The 16,599-nt window shown below is 39.9% G+C and overlaps 1 protein-coding gene across 1 annotated transcript in view; it reads right to left on the bottom strand.

Moving 5' to 3' along the window:
• The window catches only part of ADCY8 (adenylate cyclase 8), a 252,622-nt gene that overhangs the window by 18,287 nt on the left and 217,736 nt on the right, over positions 1-16,599 (bottom strand). The window contains exons 13-14 of the mRNA XM_062189454.1: positions 11,204-11,282; positions 4,758-4,916 (exon numbers count right to left, since the gene is read on the bottom strand). Coding sequence (XP_062045438.1) covers positions 4,758-4,916; positions 11,204-11,282 — 238 coding nt within the window. The remainder of the gene's footprint in view (positions 1-4,757; positions 4,917-11,203; positions 11,283-16,599) is intronic.

Here is a 16,599-nt window from a genome sequence, read left to right as displayed (position 1 = left end):
CCCATCTCAAACAGAACAGGGAGAAGATGGTGAAGGGATGCAGAGAGGCACACAGGAGGTGTCCCACCCACCAACCCACACGTTTGCAGATGGCCCCTTCATTCAACTTACTCCAATCAACTGCTTTGAATGTGCCATCTGTTTCTTGCTATTTCAGGCTTAAAGAAGGTAGGCGCTTTGTAAACTCTGGAGGGATTGCTGAATGTAGAAACACTGTTATGTTTTATTGTCATCCTCCTGTGGTTGGTTGGAGTTAAAGGATAGGACTTAGTGAAGCACCATCAGCACATGTATGTGACCACTTCTGCCCTCCACATGGCAATAAGAAGGCGTCAGCATCCTCTTCCCCAGGGAACGATAATCTATCTGGTTCTTCACCTGCCCAGAACTGTCTGGATTCAGTCTTGTGTTTCTTATACATTGATAAACCAACTCCCAGAAAGGACTCTCCTGTCCTTGTTAGAGTCCTTTCCACAGCTCTTAATAAAGGCACGATGAGCCAGCAGATTTTGCAGGACTTAGCACTGGCCAGCTTGATTGACACTGACGACTGCCTAGGCGTGGACTCCCTGCTGGCTTTATTTGCAAGAATGTCTTTCCCTGGAGAGATAAGCACTATTTTAAGCCCAAAGCCCAGCAGAATAGCAGAAGCTGCAAAAAACCTTGTGTGGGTGACACAGCTGGAAAAATCTTGGACAGATGTATCTGGGAATGAGGTCCCATCCACCACCCTATGTATGGATGGTTCGAGTCATTGCTTGTCTCAAATCCCCTTTTCTGCCTATGTTTATGTTGTACTAAAGGAGAAAAAACACACTGGCTCTGGTGGTACCCATACTTGGGTTTGAATTTGAGCTAACTCCCCAGCATCTTTGTGAATCCTTCTCTGTGCCTCAGTTTCACTGTTTATGAAACGGAGTTCCTATACTTGCCTACTTATTGCACAGAGAATAAAATACAAGCTTCTTCAATGCCCTTCAAGACTTGTCACTTTGTGCCTAAGACTCCTCTATTCCTTCTCATTAAAATGCTAAGGTGCTGTGGCCTTCCGACTCCTTCTCAGCAAATAACCTTCTTGCAAGTGACACATTTCAATGTCTTCGATCATTTGGATCTGACTGCCTGATTAACATCTGTGTCTTAGGAGAATAAGTACAATTGCAGCCGTTTTACAGATGAGAAAACTGAGGTGCAGACAGCTTAACTAATTTACCCCAAATCACACAGCTGGAGGAGCTGGGATTTGGATACACGTCTCTATGGCTTAATTGCTTGGGCTGTTCCCACCAGGTCCCATGACCTCCTTTGGAAGATCTTAAGAGGAGTTAGAATTTGAGAGAGGTAAGGAGAGAGAGCCTGAGCTTGCAGCAATGATGCCTGTGGGAGCTCAGAACATACTGCTGTGGCCTGGGACACACATGTGCGTGCACACACACACAGATGCGTTACATGTAGGGAGTCATCTGGCTTGCCAGTCATTATCGTTATCTATCCTCTGAGTTATGGGTAGGTCCATTTGATGTAAACAAGTTAGTTGGAGTCCGAGTGTACCCTGTGACTCCTCGAGAGCAGCAGATAGTCGGTCATGACCCTGGATTAGCTTTTCAGAGGGGTAGGTTAGTTCTGGTTTGTAGCAGAGGAGAAGCTAAAAGTGCCTTTGCCCCTTCATTTACAGGATATTACATTGAGAGTTCTTGTGGGTCAGAGCAGTTCCAGACCTGCCAAGATGATTTTCAACAATTGCCAATGTCAGTATCTGGCATGCAGTAGACATACAATAAATGATATTTCATGATAATGAGGAAATGCTCTAGTCAATATAAACATATTCAGTGTCTAAGTCAAATGTGAACTGTTTAAATATTTATAAAATCTCAAATTGTCTTGACAAGGGCTTTATTGGAAATGTCTTAGGCATTTGATGAGGGCGGAAGCTGTCATTTATGTTGGCCTGGATGACAGCTGATGAACTGGAGTTCCAACATGATTCTTGGTTGGTTTATTTCCTTTCAGGATGAAATTAACACATCTTTGATCTTCCCCAGTGGTCCTCAATCCTCATTGTTTTGGAGTTTTTATCAAAAGCAGCTTTCCTTTCATTTCTCTCTGGGCTTTCCCTCTTAGGTTCTGGTTCTCCTACCTTGATTTGGTGGTCATGGCTCATGCACATTAACATTCTCTCTGCTTTTGTGGCTTTATCAGGGGGCTCTTGCAACAAAGCCTCTAACCTTAGGGGGCCTCAGGAACACATGGCCTGAACTTCATCTGCTTAAGAGGATAGGTGGTGCTTTGATCCGCATCCTTGAGACCCTCAAGGATATGAGTACATCAAAAGCAGATTATTCAATTAGCTGGTGACTCACCTCCTTGGTTTCTGTTCCATTGGTCTTTCTCGACTGGCTTGGATGGGAAATGGACCCCACAGGTCTCTCCCAGTCCTACCTTCTAGGATCCCAAGGCAAGAGTCATCAATCCAAATTCTTTAGGGTTCTTGAAGGTTAACATACATGGCAAGGTATAGATGTGGAAATTGGGAGCCCGTGCTATGCCTAAAGGCATCACATGCACAAATTGAAACCAATAAACCAACCAGCTAGGCATGATGTAGCCATGTGAATCACAGGAAATATCTGTCTTAGGGTCACCCAGTTAGTGACCTTTGTTCTAATGTTTCTCAATCTCTATATATTTCAATTTGGAAAGGCTATCTTAGCCCAGCTTTAAGACAATCCATGCTTGCTTTTATAGCATCCTTTGCAAGGGATTGTTTTCCCTATTTGAATGCTTCAACAAGGAAAATCACCACAGTTCATCTGTACACGTTTAGAGAGCAGGGGCTATGGGACAGGGACACCAGGTCCCAAGGATCAGTGATAGTGGAGGTTGACACAACCACAGCCCTATGAATCTCACAGTCTTATGGGGACAAGATGGACTGGTGGCTCCACTGGCTCTATCTTTTAAGGATCCTCTTGACACAGACCCATTTGGCTTTGTCCATGGTCCTAGCGCTGTCCCCTGGAGTCCCATATACTTAAGTCCTCATATCAAGACCCCTCAGGCACTACAAGCAACTTTAAGTTCTCTCTTGGATAACTGCCCCTTGGATATTAGAGGGCGAATCAAATTGTTTGATATTTTTATTTTTTAATTCCCATAACTGCTCCATATTTGAATCTTAATGACTTCAAGTCTTAAATGTATCTGGAGTTCATCTCACCTCTTCATCTCCATAGTCAACATCCTAGGCCTCCTCGTTGGGGTCCCAACTAGGCTTTTTCAGGTCTCCTGTCAAATTTCTATGGCTTTTCTATCCACTATCTTCTATTCACTATGTAGCATCAGCCAATCAATTAGGTTATGCTTAAAAATTCCAGAGGCTCCCATTTCACTTAAAAATGTGCCCAAATTGGACCAGAGCTCACCAAGTCCAAGTGCTAGCATTTCCTTTCATATCTCTTGCTATTCTACTCCATCCATGGAATGACTGAATAGTGTACCTTCAAAATCATGTCTAGCCTAAACCTGACAATGGTGGCTTATTTGGAATAGGGTCTTGGAAGATATAGTTAAATTAAAATGAAGCCATACTGCATTGTGTTGTGCCCTAAATCTAGCAATTGGTATCTTTATGAGGGATGACCATGTGGAGATGAAGGCAGATATTAGAGTAATGTGGTCATAAGCCTGGTAACATGTGGGGCTACTTGGGGTTGGGATAGATAAGGCAGGATTATTTCTCAGGCCATCCAGAGGGAGCACAAGGCACCTCACACCTTGATTCAGATTTCCAGGTTGCACTCATTGAGAGGTCCTTCAGGTATAATATAAGAAAAAAGGTTTAAGGAAAGGAGCATTTCTGATCACCTGTTATATACTAGGCAATGTGCTAAGAAGATATAGCTATAGACAGACATATGTGAGTATATTTACACATACATTTCTATACATGTATTTATTATAATTATGGTAAATGTATACTACATATAGTTTGCCCTCTTAGCATTTTATATATATATATATAACTCAGTGGCATTAAGTACATTCATGTTGTTTTTCAACCATCACTACTTTCCATCTCTAGAAGTCTTCTCATCTTGCAAAACTAGAATTTTGTACCCATCAAACAACAACTCCACATTTTGCCTCCCTTAACCCTTTGAAACCACCATTCTACTTTCTAGGTCTGTGAATTTGGCTACTTTAGTACTTCATATAAGTGGTATCAAACAGCATTTGTATTTTATGACTGGTTCAATCCATCCAGCATAATGTCCTCAAGGTTCATCTATGGTGTAGCATGTGTCAGAATTCCCTTCCTTTCAAAGGAGTCATAGCATGCCATTTAACATATATACCATTTTGTTGATCCATTCATCCACTGGTGGATTCTTGGGTTGTTTCTACCTTTTGGCTGCTGAGAATAATACTGGTCGGTATACAAACATCTCTTTGAGGTTTTTCTTTCAGTTTTTTTGAGTATACCCCCAGGAATGCAGTTTCTATCTACACATATAAAACTTTAAAATTCCAGTGGACATTTTATTATTCATCTTACAGATGAGGTACCTGAAGCTGGGAGAGGCCATATGTAAATTTCACGGGGCTAACCAGTTTAAGCTGCCTGGCACTATGGGGTAGGCATGGTCTCCATTCTCTCGTACTGAGACTGTGGACTGCCTCCAGAACTTTGATCAATGTGACCAACAGGACAGACCCATCAGCCCCTCTCGCTGTCCAGAGAATCCTGGGCTTACCTCATTGTCTCTGTCTTTCTCCAGGAAATGTCGGGCCACGTGGCTTGGTAAGATATTCCGTAGCATGTTCTCATTGTGTTCCCTCAGCTCCTTCATCTCATTGATCTCTTCCTTGGCCTGTACTCGCCAAAGAAAGTCCAGGCGGGCTGTGTACTCCAGCTGCAGTTCAGGCAAGAGAAAGAGAAAATAAGGTGAATTCTTGGAGTATAGTCTTTAGGCATCAATGCCTCAGAGATGAAAAGGCTTCTCTAGAACTCTTCACATATGAAATACAGTGTGATAGGAGCATGTGGGAAGCATTGGCCTGCAGCCAAGCAATATGAGTATGATCCAATTTCAAAGGGACCTTTGGGAAGTCATCAGGGTTAGATGAGGACATGCACATGTGGTCCATGAGATTACTGCAGTTATAAGAGGAGGCAGGAGAGATCTTGCTTGTCGTCTCTCAATGTGTGCACACACCAAGAAAAGACCTGGGGAGGACACAGCAAGCAGGTGGCCATCCACCAATCAGAAACAGTCCTTATCAGAAACCAAGCCCTGTTGGACTTTGACTTTGTACACTAGGTCTCCAGAGCTGTAAGAGAAAAAAATTCTGTTGTTTAAGCCACCTGATCCATGGCGGCTAAGAACAGTATTCTCAGAAGACTAACATACTATCTGTGAAGTAAAACATTTGTCACAGGGCTGGTACTTAATCAGTATTTGTTTGTTCAAGAGATAAGTTACTATAATAAAAATAGCTAACATTTAGTGTGCTTCTTATGTGCCAGGCACTATTCTAAGCAATATACTTCAATATATTGAATCCTTTAATCTACAACAACCCTCAGAGAAAGATATTATCAATCCTGTTTTACAGACGAGAAAACCAAAACAAACACCAGGAAGTAAGTTGGCCAAAAATTACTCACAAGTTAGTATCAAAGACACAATTTGTACTTACTTCTAAAATACAACTCTGGAGTCTGAACTCTTGAGCAACAGACAATAAGGAAATAATGAATGAACTCATAATGGGAGGAACACGGATTTAGTTGTTAGAAAGATCTGACCTAGAGTTCTGGTTCTACATTCACACATTGTAACTGCACTAGTGACTCATCTCTTTGTTCTCAGCTACAAAATTGAAATGAACACCAATGACAATGCAAGGTTGGAACAGGGATCATTTAGGAAGTTCCTGATAAAGCGTGTGGCTCACAGTAGGGACCTGACACACATCAGTTCCCTCTTGGCCTAGCTTCCCTTTGCAGTGGAATGTAGGGCACCTCCTGTCCAGTGAAGCTCAAAAGCCATTCTCATCACAGCTTTGGGGATGTCATTACTTCTGTCTAACTGTTGAGATAAACATTATGCTTCACTGGTAAACACATGATTAGATGCTCCAAATCAAAGGGCTGAACGCATTCAGTGAATATTTTATCTTTTGCCTTGTTTTAAAGTCTCAATGGATGGCAAAAATATGAAAAGATAGAGATACAAGTTGTTCATTCATCAGAATTGATAATAGCAAGAAAAAAACATACACCATATTGGCTAGATAAACTATATTACATCCATGCTATAGATCATGATACACCTATAAATAGGGGTGTCTCTCTGCAATTTTAAGGGCTTGTATGCCTTGAGTAGAAGGATGTATATAGTAAGAAAGGGGGTGATATCTATCTTTTCCCCCTGATCACTCCTGGTGCACCCACGCACGTGTGCGCGTGCACACACACACATACACACTGGCATGGAGACACACATTTCTTAATTTATTCACTGAATTTGAAGTATAAACTGCAAAAATAGATTATCTATGAGATGAGATAAAGAATGAAAAGTTTTAGAATATGATAGAAAAAAGAATTTACTTGTCTTTACACCATATTTTAAGTAAAAAACATTAGAATCATGGTGACATTTTACTTAATTATAGAACTAAATAGGTTTCCAAGAAACCTCTGCAAAAACACATAAACAAATAAATGAACATACATATATTAGCCACATAGAGGAATTCCATATGCCAAATGTCTTTTTACCTAATAATTTACAAATATTTTTAAAAATGTACTTATTTTTCATTTTATATGAAAGACAATGAGACAAGAGATACAGAGACAGAGACATCTGCTCATTTATTCCCTAAATGTCCACAATAATCAGGGGTGGGCAGGCAGAAGCCAAGAAGCTTGGAACTCCATCCAGGTCTCCCATGTGGATGGTAGGGACCCAAGAACTTGAGCCATCACCTTCTGCCTCTCAAGGTGCACAACAGCAGGAAGTTTGATTGGAAGTGGAGGAGCCAGGACTTGTACCAGGACTTCAATATGGGATACAGGTGGTATCTTAACTGCTGCACCAAATGCCTACTCTTACATAGTTCTTTGTTGGCACATTCCTGGAGAGAAATACCCTAAGGATAAAAACAGCTCAAAAAGTATTTTAAAACTGTTTAAAATAATCACGTTGTAGGTGGTGATACTTGTATATTACTCTTAGACTATTTGAAGTATATGTTAAGGTGAATGAATCATGGTATTGGGTATCATCAAAAGCTAGATCAAAATCCAGAGAAAAAGGATAAATAGGATATATAATCCTATGTGCAGATATAGGATTAATGTGATTAAATCAAAAGTATTTGGTCCCAAATATTAAATGGAAGTATCACTTTGAACTCACAATATAGGCATTTCCTAGCTCTGCTCACTGAAATCAAGGTCTAAAAACAGTTAAAACCTAATAGCAACGAGTTCTCCTTGTGTCCACACAGTAGTTTCTAAATACTAATCCCTTTAAAAATAACCTCCACTCTTTCCATAAATGGCTAAAGTTTAGGTGCAAAATGTACAACCATAAAACACTTTGTTGTATTCGAGAGGCAGACAGAGACATACATACAGAGCTCTCATCCAATGGCTCAATCCCCAAATGCCTGTAATGGCTAAGATTGGGTTAAACTGATGCCAGGAGTTGGGAACCCGATCAGGTTTCTCATGTGAGTAGAAGGATGCCAACCATTTGAGCTGTAACTGCTGCCTCCAATGGTCTACGTTAGCAAGAAGTTGCAGTCAGTGGCCAGAGCCTCAAATGCAACCCAGGTGCTTTAAATGTGGGATGTGTGTCTCTTAACTGTGGCTTACCTGCCAGGCCAGATACCCAACCTGACACTGAATTTTTTAAAATAAAAATTCTTCAGCATTTTTCTCTAAAACCATCAACTGAATGGAGTGTACTCCATTTCTTGATTTTACCAAACCACTGAGAAACTGGCTATTTGAAAAAATTACAAAGAAAACTAATACATATGAAAGTACTTTAAAAAGTTCACAGAAAAATGGAACTAAAAAAAAGTTTATTCTGGTACAAAATCCATGCATAGCTTTTTAAAAAATATTTTCAAAAATTTCCAGAAACTTTTTGAACACCCTTATATGCATAGATTTCGAAAACTTTTTACAAAAATAAATCTATTTTCATATTTCATTTCCTTACAAACTTTTGGGATGTCTTGCTTCCATATATTGTGCAAAGCTTTTCACATAATGCTAGCTAATACTGAGTGAACTTTTGCCTCAACTGAATAAGGTGGGCATTTTAATATCTACATTTCCCAGGAGGGAAAATGAAGAAACACTAAGTGAAATCCATCTCCTAGGATCTCTCAAATTGAGGCTGGTTTGAACCAACAGCATTTTGACTCCAAGCTGCCACTCTTATCCCTTCTGTAGGTCAAGGATCTCATTCATATATTCTCCAATCCTCAAAAGATCATCATTTTCATTTTACAGATAAGGAAATGACAGCTCAGAGAGGTTATCTCAAAGTCATCTATCCAATATGTGGCACCATTGGGACTCAAGCAAGACTATGTGCTTCCTAGGCTCAGGTCTTTCCTTCTGAGACGCTAGCTCCTAGCACGTCTTTAGCAGACCCAGAAGTAGGTAAGTAGAGACACAGCCTCATTGATTTCTGTCCGCACATGCTGGGGTGGCTTCCTCTGCTATAAATGAAGATGGCAAGGCACAGTCCCAAACTCCAGAGCTGTGAGTGAATCAGGCACGAGGTGGGAGGCTCTCCCTGCCCAACTTTCAGAACGTTCACCTGCCTCAGTGTAGGAGGCAATGTTTGGCATATCATTTCCACATATGGGCAAAATGAAATCTCCCAATTATTCTGTTACATAACCGCCTCCATCACTCTGGAGATGTATAATTACACATGCTCCCACCGGACTCTTTAGCAGCCATCAATGGGCATTATTCAGCTTTTATTAAAAATAGAGGGCCTCTGAGTCACAAGGAGAAGCTGGTGAAGCAGGTAGCAAGCCCAGGAGTGGGCAGGTTTGATCCGGGATGAATAGGGCCCTGGAGGATGCTATAGATAGAAGACACTTGAAGTGACGCAGCCCTGCTAAGGCCGCCTCTCACACAAGGAGGTAGCGGCATGCCGCAGAAACAGGACGGAATCCGGAGCTGCAGCATTTGGATTCCTGCTGCAGTCTGGCTTCCCCTGCTCATTTTGTGACCTCAGGGGACTTGAGTCTCTGCTCTTGTCTTGGGACCAGATGGATAATACTTATTTTCCTATTGGCGTCATGGGCTTATTTTCAAAGTAAAATATTAACAGCTAAAGATTTCTGAGTACTTGCTATGTGTGCAAGCCACTGAGATACATAAAATCATATTTCATTTGAGACTATAACAAGCCTGTGAAGAAGAATCTGTTCTCCATGTACTCAGGGGAAACAGACACAGAATATTGAAGAAATAGAAGGAGGTCATATTATCTATTAAGTGGCAGAGTTTGGGTTTGAATTTTATCTGTCCAATCCCAATGCCTGTACCTATAACTGCTACTTTTATGCAATTTGATTATGAATTTCAAAACCCTTTGAAAGTTAGAGATGAAAGGGAAAAAAATCAGATGTCACTTAAACCCTCAGATCCTCAGTAAGCACATACATTCTTCCACTTTATACATAATCTTAACGTAACCGAGTTCCCTGCTTCCCAGGACAAATGAAGAATCAGAGGGCTAGGAGGGTACCATTTTAGAAAGGGGGCACTGATGGCACAAACTCATTCTTTGAGGTGGCAGAGGAGACAAAAACATCCTTCTTATTACAAAAGGAAGACTCTCACTCTGAATTTGTCTTCTCAGCTATTTCTGGACATCTCTCACCTGTCAGTCTTAAAACTGTGTGATGGGGTGAGTATATGCTTTTCTGCAGAACCGTCTGATCTGCTTCTGTCATGATAGCCCCCTCATTGATTGCCATCTGTGTGTTCAGGTAATGTGTGTTCAGGTAAGGAGTTCTCCCTTATTGATGGAAGCCATCAAGACATGGGAGAGTGGATTCCATCTTCACAGATAGCTGGAAAGAGCAAACTACAGGAATTTTGGGAAAGGCTAGACTTTGGCATTTGGCTTGTTCTTACATTGTAAATTCAGCTAAATGTGAAAGCAAGTCAAAGTCATATTGCAGGGTTTGTAACTTCCTTGTTTCCATGGTAATTTCCCAGTGATAAGTTCATATTTCTGCTATAGATGACAGTCTTCTTGTTTTGTTTTCACCCTTTCTTGTTACCCTTTTTGAAATGCACACTGACAGGAGAAAGATGGACTTGGTGCCAGAGCAGAGCCGGGAGGCTGGCAGGGCCTGGTTTCTATTGAGAAGTGAAAGTCTTCTCAGGGGATGAATGTTCATGGATTGGGGTCCACCTGGAGAAGTCTTCCTGGGCCCTGAGAGCATGCGACATCCCTTGGATGAAGCCTTCCATGATGTCTCCATGCAGAACAGCTTCCTTTTATGAAGTCTTAGGGAAATTGTGTTTTATTTTGCATTATTAGGATACAGTTTCCTTCAGGCACTTTATCTAATTAGGACAAATCAGCCATGAAGCTCATCCTAGCAAAACGCAAGGCAGTGCACAAACTGCTGTGCATGATAATCTCAGATGAATCCTTAAAATAGCCCTACTTGGATAATCCTATTTTACTCAGAGTTGAGTAAAGTAAGGCTCAGGGAGATAAGTAACTTTCCCAAGTCCGCACACTGTGAGGTGAAGACCTGGGATTACAGCCCCTCAGCTGATCCTCTGAATGTTTGCCTACTATAGCCCACACCTTGTACAGTCACTGTTTCACCCAGGTAACAGAATTAAGAGAACTCTCAGTTTGACTCAGACAGAAATCAAGAGCTCTTTTGTTAGCATGATGGTCTTTTGGGAAGAGAGGTGCCTAAAGAGAATTTGGACCACATTGTTTACCAACTCATCTTCTTCAGCCTCCTTTTTCATTAGGTGGTCTTTGTTATAAATTGATCCACTAATAATCACACTTGCTGCAAGCAGGTAACAGTCATTTGAGGTGAAGAACAGTGGAGATTTTGCAGGGCATAGTCATGGCAGCAGCTAACCAAGGGTAGGTAGAGCAAAATGTCACATTACCTGCTGTCCATGGTAGAATACAGCAAGGAGGAACATGGCCATTAGCAACAGTGATGCCTCTTTGGTCCCCAGGAAATCTCTGCAGGAAAAAAAAAAAAACAAGTGCAAGATGGTGCATGGTTACTAATAACCAGAGGAGCACTTCAAGGAAACTCTTTAGAAAGCTAAGGTTTAGAAACAAACGGTAAGAAATGTTTTTTGAGCATATACTGTGTGATAAGAGCTGCTTGAGGGTTTGCACTTTAGCTGATGCAGAAGTCAGCTGATCTCCAAGTGTATGTCACCAAGACATACCAGGTGAAAGAGATTGTACAGTCTAACATATAGAGTCTAAATCTGCCTCCTTAAAAATGATGTCTTCTATTTGCAAAGCACTTTTTCTAAGCTTCAAAGCATTATATGTTCTCATTACAAAAATCCATGTGAAGAAAAGTATCTCTCTCTATCTCTTTTTAGAAAACTATTTGTTTATGGGAAGGGGAAATGTGTGTGTGTGTGTCTGTGTGTGTCTCTCTCTGTGTGTGTGTGTGTGTGTGAAAGAGAGAGAGAGAGAGAGAGAGAGAGACATGAATGCTCTCATTTGCTGGTTCACTCTCCAATGCCTGCAACAGCTGTAACTGGGCCAGGCTGAGGGCAGGAGCCAGAATTCAATTCAGATCTTGTTTATGCAGGGCAGGGATTTGATTATTTGAGCCACCACCTGCTACTTTCTAGGGTCTGCATTGGCAGGAAGCTTGAATCAGGAGCTAATGCTTGGAACTGAACCCAGCCAGTTTATGTGAGAATCAGGATCTTAACTCTTAAACACTTGATCTCTTTTTCTTGTTAAATATATCACTCTATTTAAGAGACCATTATGCAATGTCGTGTAAGTGCCTTCATGTTAAGGTTATTAAATTCATTCTGTGAGATAGACCCTTTTTATTTATTTTATCAGTTCTTTTAATCTTTATTTCAGTTCTGTGATTTGGGGGACTCATCCCCGTTTTAATTCCTCAGCATTTTAATAAATATTTTGTTCCCTTTGTGCTCTCTCTTCCCAACCCTCAATTCCCAACAATGCTGAGGTACTGCTGAGCTGGGATTTCCCAGGTAAGACATTAAGCAGCAAAGGTAAATATAAGCACCAATAGGACTTCCAGTTGCCAGAGCAATTCAGAAGACCATGGCAGCCATTGTTGGATTCTGAGTGCTTTCTCTCTTTCATTTTGGCTCAGCAGGAAGCCTTTCTCAGAACAAATTAGAATTAAAAAGTTTGGAGGAGGAAATCTTGGACTTTGAATGTGGACATAGTTGATATGTGTAAATATACAGTCCTTTGACAGGCTTTCATTGGCTAAAGAAGAAAACTCGGCATAAAATTCTCAAGTACATGGAAGACAATTTGGAGAGTCCTCAGAAATCTGAAAATATATCTGACCCAGCCATTCCACTCCTGGAAATTTACTCAAAAGAAATGCAATCTGTATATGAAAGAGTTATCTGTACCCCTATGCAACTCAACTCACATTAGGTATGAAATGGAATCAACCTAGATGTCCATCAACTGATGACTGGATAGAGAAATTATGTTATATATACATGATGTAATACCACTCAGCCATTAAAAAAAGAATGAAGTCCTGTCTTTTGAAACAAAATGGATGTAACTGGAGGCCATTATGCTTATTGAAATAAGCCAGTCCCCCCAAAAAAATGTTTTCCCTGATTTTTGGTAACCAATATGCAGCATACAAAAAAGTAATGTATATGAGTGAAATTGACATTTTGAGATCTGATTATTGTTTGTAGCCCTTGTTTACACTTTTGAGGAACAGTGGATTTTATACTTACTGGTTGTTAAATTCTTTATTTAGTGGTGGTTTATGATTGTGATTATGAAGAAAACGGAAAGCATGTCATTATAAAAATTATAAGAAAAATAAGAAAAGGAGGGAGGGTGGGGGTGAGTGAGGTAGTGTGGGACATGTTATTATGTTCTTAAAACTGTATATACATGAGTATACATGTATATACATGAAATCTTTTTTTATAAATAATATTATTAAAATAAATAATTAAATAATTAAAAGAAATAATCTCTGTGGATGTCATGTCTTGCCTGACCTCAACTAGTGTTCTATCTTCCCGAGATTACTCTATCTTAGGCAATGGTCCTCAATCATTCATCCAGTTGCTTGAGTCAAAAGAAAAACCAAAACTCAGACAGTCCCCACCAATGCCCCCACCCAACCCTTAACCAAATCCTGTTTCCTCTACCATCAAAATATATCTCCAGTACATTTACTTCTCTCCATATCCAACTTCAGCCACTGTGATATCCAACAGACTCCTAATGTTCCCCTCTATAATCTATTTCAGAATATTTTTATCATTAAAACCAGATGATGCTACACTCTTATTTAATTTCCTCCCAAATGTGAGCACATGTATCCTCAGAACTCACTCAGAGGTAACTTTGATGTGACCATCAGGGATGAGATGCAGTATCCAGAGGGAATGGTAAGACTCAGCATCAATATGGTGGCCCTAAAATAACCTAAAGCTTTCCATCTTCTTTTTTTTAACTTTTATTTAATAAATATAAATTTCCAAAGTACAACTTTAGAATTATAGAAGCTTTTCATCCCCATAACCTCTCTCTCATCTCCAACCATCTCATCTCTCACTCCCTCTCCCATCCCATTCTTCATCAAGATTCATTTTTAATTATCTTTATATACAGAAGATCAACTTAGTATACTTAGTATATACTAAGTAAAGATTTCAACAGACTGCACTCACAAAGACACACAAAGTATAGAGTACTGTTTGGGTAGTAGTTTTACTGTTAATTCACATAGTACAACACATTAAGGACAAAGGTCCTACATGAGGAGCAGGTGCACAGTGACTCCCGTTGTTGATTTAACAATTAACCTCTTATTTATGACGTCAGTAATCACCCAAGGCTCTTGTCATGAGCTGCCAAGGCTGTGGAAGCCTCTTGAGTTCACCAACTCTGATCTTATTTAGAAAAGGCCATAGTTAAAGTGAAAGTTCTCTCCTCCCTTCAGAGGAAGGTACCTACTTCTTTGATGGCCCGTTCTTTCTACTGGGATCTCACTCACAGAGATCTTTCATTTGGGTCATTTTTTTTTTTTGCCACAGTGTCCTGGCTTTCCATGCCTGAGGAACTCTCATGGGCTTTTTAGCCAGATCCAAATGCCTTAAGGGCTGATTCTGTGGTCCCTCTTCTGTTTTGTTGTAGACTAACAGCTCCAGTGAATGGATCAGGGAAACCGGGGTATGAAGCCAGCTGCTAAAACCAGATTTTCATTTGGCTTTATGCTAAAATATCCTTCCAGCTTGTACTGGGTAAGCCTTAGTCCAGTTCACCAAGATTGAGCAAGCACTTCAGGAATGGAAATAGGAATTTTCAGCATATACATAGGGTCCAAGAGATACTGTGTATATGGGGCCCAAGAGGATCAAAGAACTCTAGGCTAGAACAAGGTTCAGATCTGCAAATTCCTAGATCTATGTACTTTTTCTTGGAGATAAGATGCTGATAATATATGATACTCATTATTCTACTCTTCTATAGTGTCAGTAGGAAAGAGCGCTTGGATCTCCTGGAGCTGTCCACCATAAGTGCTGAAGTGAAGAGAGTTGGACTGTGAGCCACATATTGTCATAAGTGCTTCATGTGTGTGTGTGTGTGTGTGTATGTGTATGTGTATATTTATGAGGTCCCATACATTCATTTACTCATTCACAGTCACCATTGTAATTTTGGAGGGAATTGACATGACTTAATATTCTAGCTCCTGAAGTCTGTGGACCCCTGAGAAAATGATTAAAGACATGAGCTTTGGATTCATGTAGACCCAAGCCCCAATCTCAGCTTTGTTGCTGATGAGTTATTTGATCACAACACATTCAACATCTCTGAGCCTCAGTTTATTTACCTGTGAATGACTAATAGCATTTGTCTCCATAATTGCAAGGATTAAAGCCTGAATCATGGTAATGTACCTGACCCTGTGAAGCACCCGGTACATAATCTTGCTGCTGATGGAGGTGTTTTCAAAGGACCACTCATTCACATTGCATAGCTTGAATGAGAGAAGTCCTATGTTTAGCTCCTTCTGAATCTGTCCAAACTCCTGCTCTTCTTGGCACTTGCGATTTCCTTTTCTTTGTGCTGCAGAAGACTTTCTTAAGGCTCAAAATTTATCACTTGAAACACATTTTCAAGAGGAAACATAAATACCTCTTGAATCACTTTGAGAGCAGTGATTGGCCAAAAATAGAGAGATGACTAGACCAAACTCAGAAGAAAAAGTAAAGGAAAATTGTGAAAGATCTTTGAGTCTTTAGCTGTATTTCGGATGGAAAAAAATAGCTTGAGTAGAGATTGCAGAATCAACACAGTAAGTCAGCCAGGCTGAAAAGCATCCAAAAGGAATTGTGATTTGAATTTAGAAGAATCTTTTCCTTATTTTGTAACTTCTATAATTGTTTCAAATAATTTATGAAAAAAAGCTAAATGAATGTATCATATTATAATGTATCTCTTGATTTTTGGTGTCAGGTACTTAAAAACAGGGCATTTTGAACTGATCCATTTGGATTAATAAAGTCATTAAATTAACCCTGGCATTTTCCTATGCTAATAGAAAAGAGTATTATTAAATGAAAACCCATGTAGAAAAATGTAATTCTCAGAGCTATAGTAGTCCTGAGAGATAATGTTATTTAATGTATAATAAAAATGTTTGACTGTTACTCAGTACAGAAAAATTTATGCTAAATGTCATGAATTTAGAACATAATAAAAACTCACAAACAAGAAAATAAACAGTGCTCAAAATAGAAAACAATAAATATTTTGAAGTCAACGAAATACCATTTCCTTTTTCCCTGTGCAAAATGTATTTAAAATTTAGGTGTGTATGTTTCATAGTGTTTTCTAAGCCACTTTTTTTTATTTAGTAGATATTATAAATGCAATTCCATATAATTAAATATTTTAAACATAAATATGAACTTGGCAAATATATTCTATTCTGATTTATATATGTATATATATATATATGACATATATAATATATCCTTTGCAAGACTTTTATTTTACAGGTAGGAGTTTGAGGTCGAGAGACAAGAAGTCTCAAGGTCAGATAGTTAATTTGTGTTAGGGGCAGGATGAGAAATCAGATGTCAGGCATCTTTTTCCTTTTATTTATTTATTTTTTTGACAGGCAGAGTGGATAGTGAGAGAGAGAGAGAGAGAGAGAGAGAGAGAAAGGTCTTCCTTTGCTGTTGGTTCACCCTCCAATGGCCGCCACGGCCGGCACGCTGCGGCCAGCACACCGCGCTGATCCGAAGCCAGGAGCCAGGTGCTTATCCTGGTC

Source organism: Lepus europaeus, chromosome 4 (genome assembly GCF_033115175.1).
Source record: "Lepus europaeus isolate LE1 chromosome 4, mLepTim1.pri, whole genome shotgun sequence".
NCBI lineage: Eukaryota > Metazoa > Chordata > Mammalia > Lagomorpha > Leporidae > Lepus > Lepus europaeus.
Note: the sequence above shows the minus strand (reverse complement) of the source record. Positions and strands in the feature narration are given on the sequence as shown.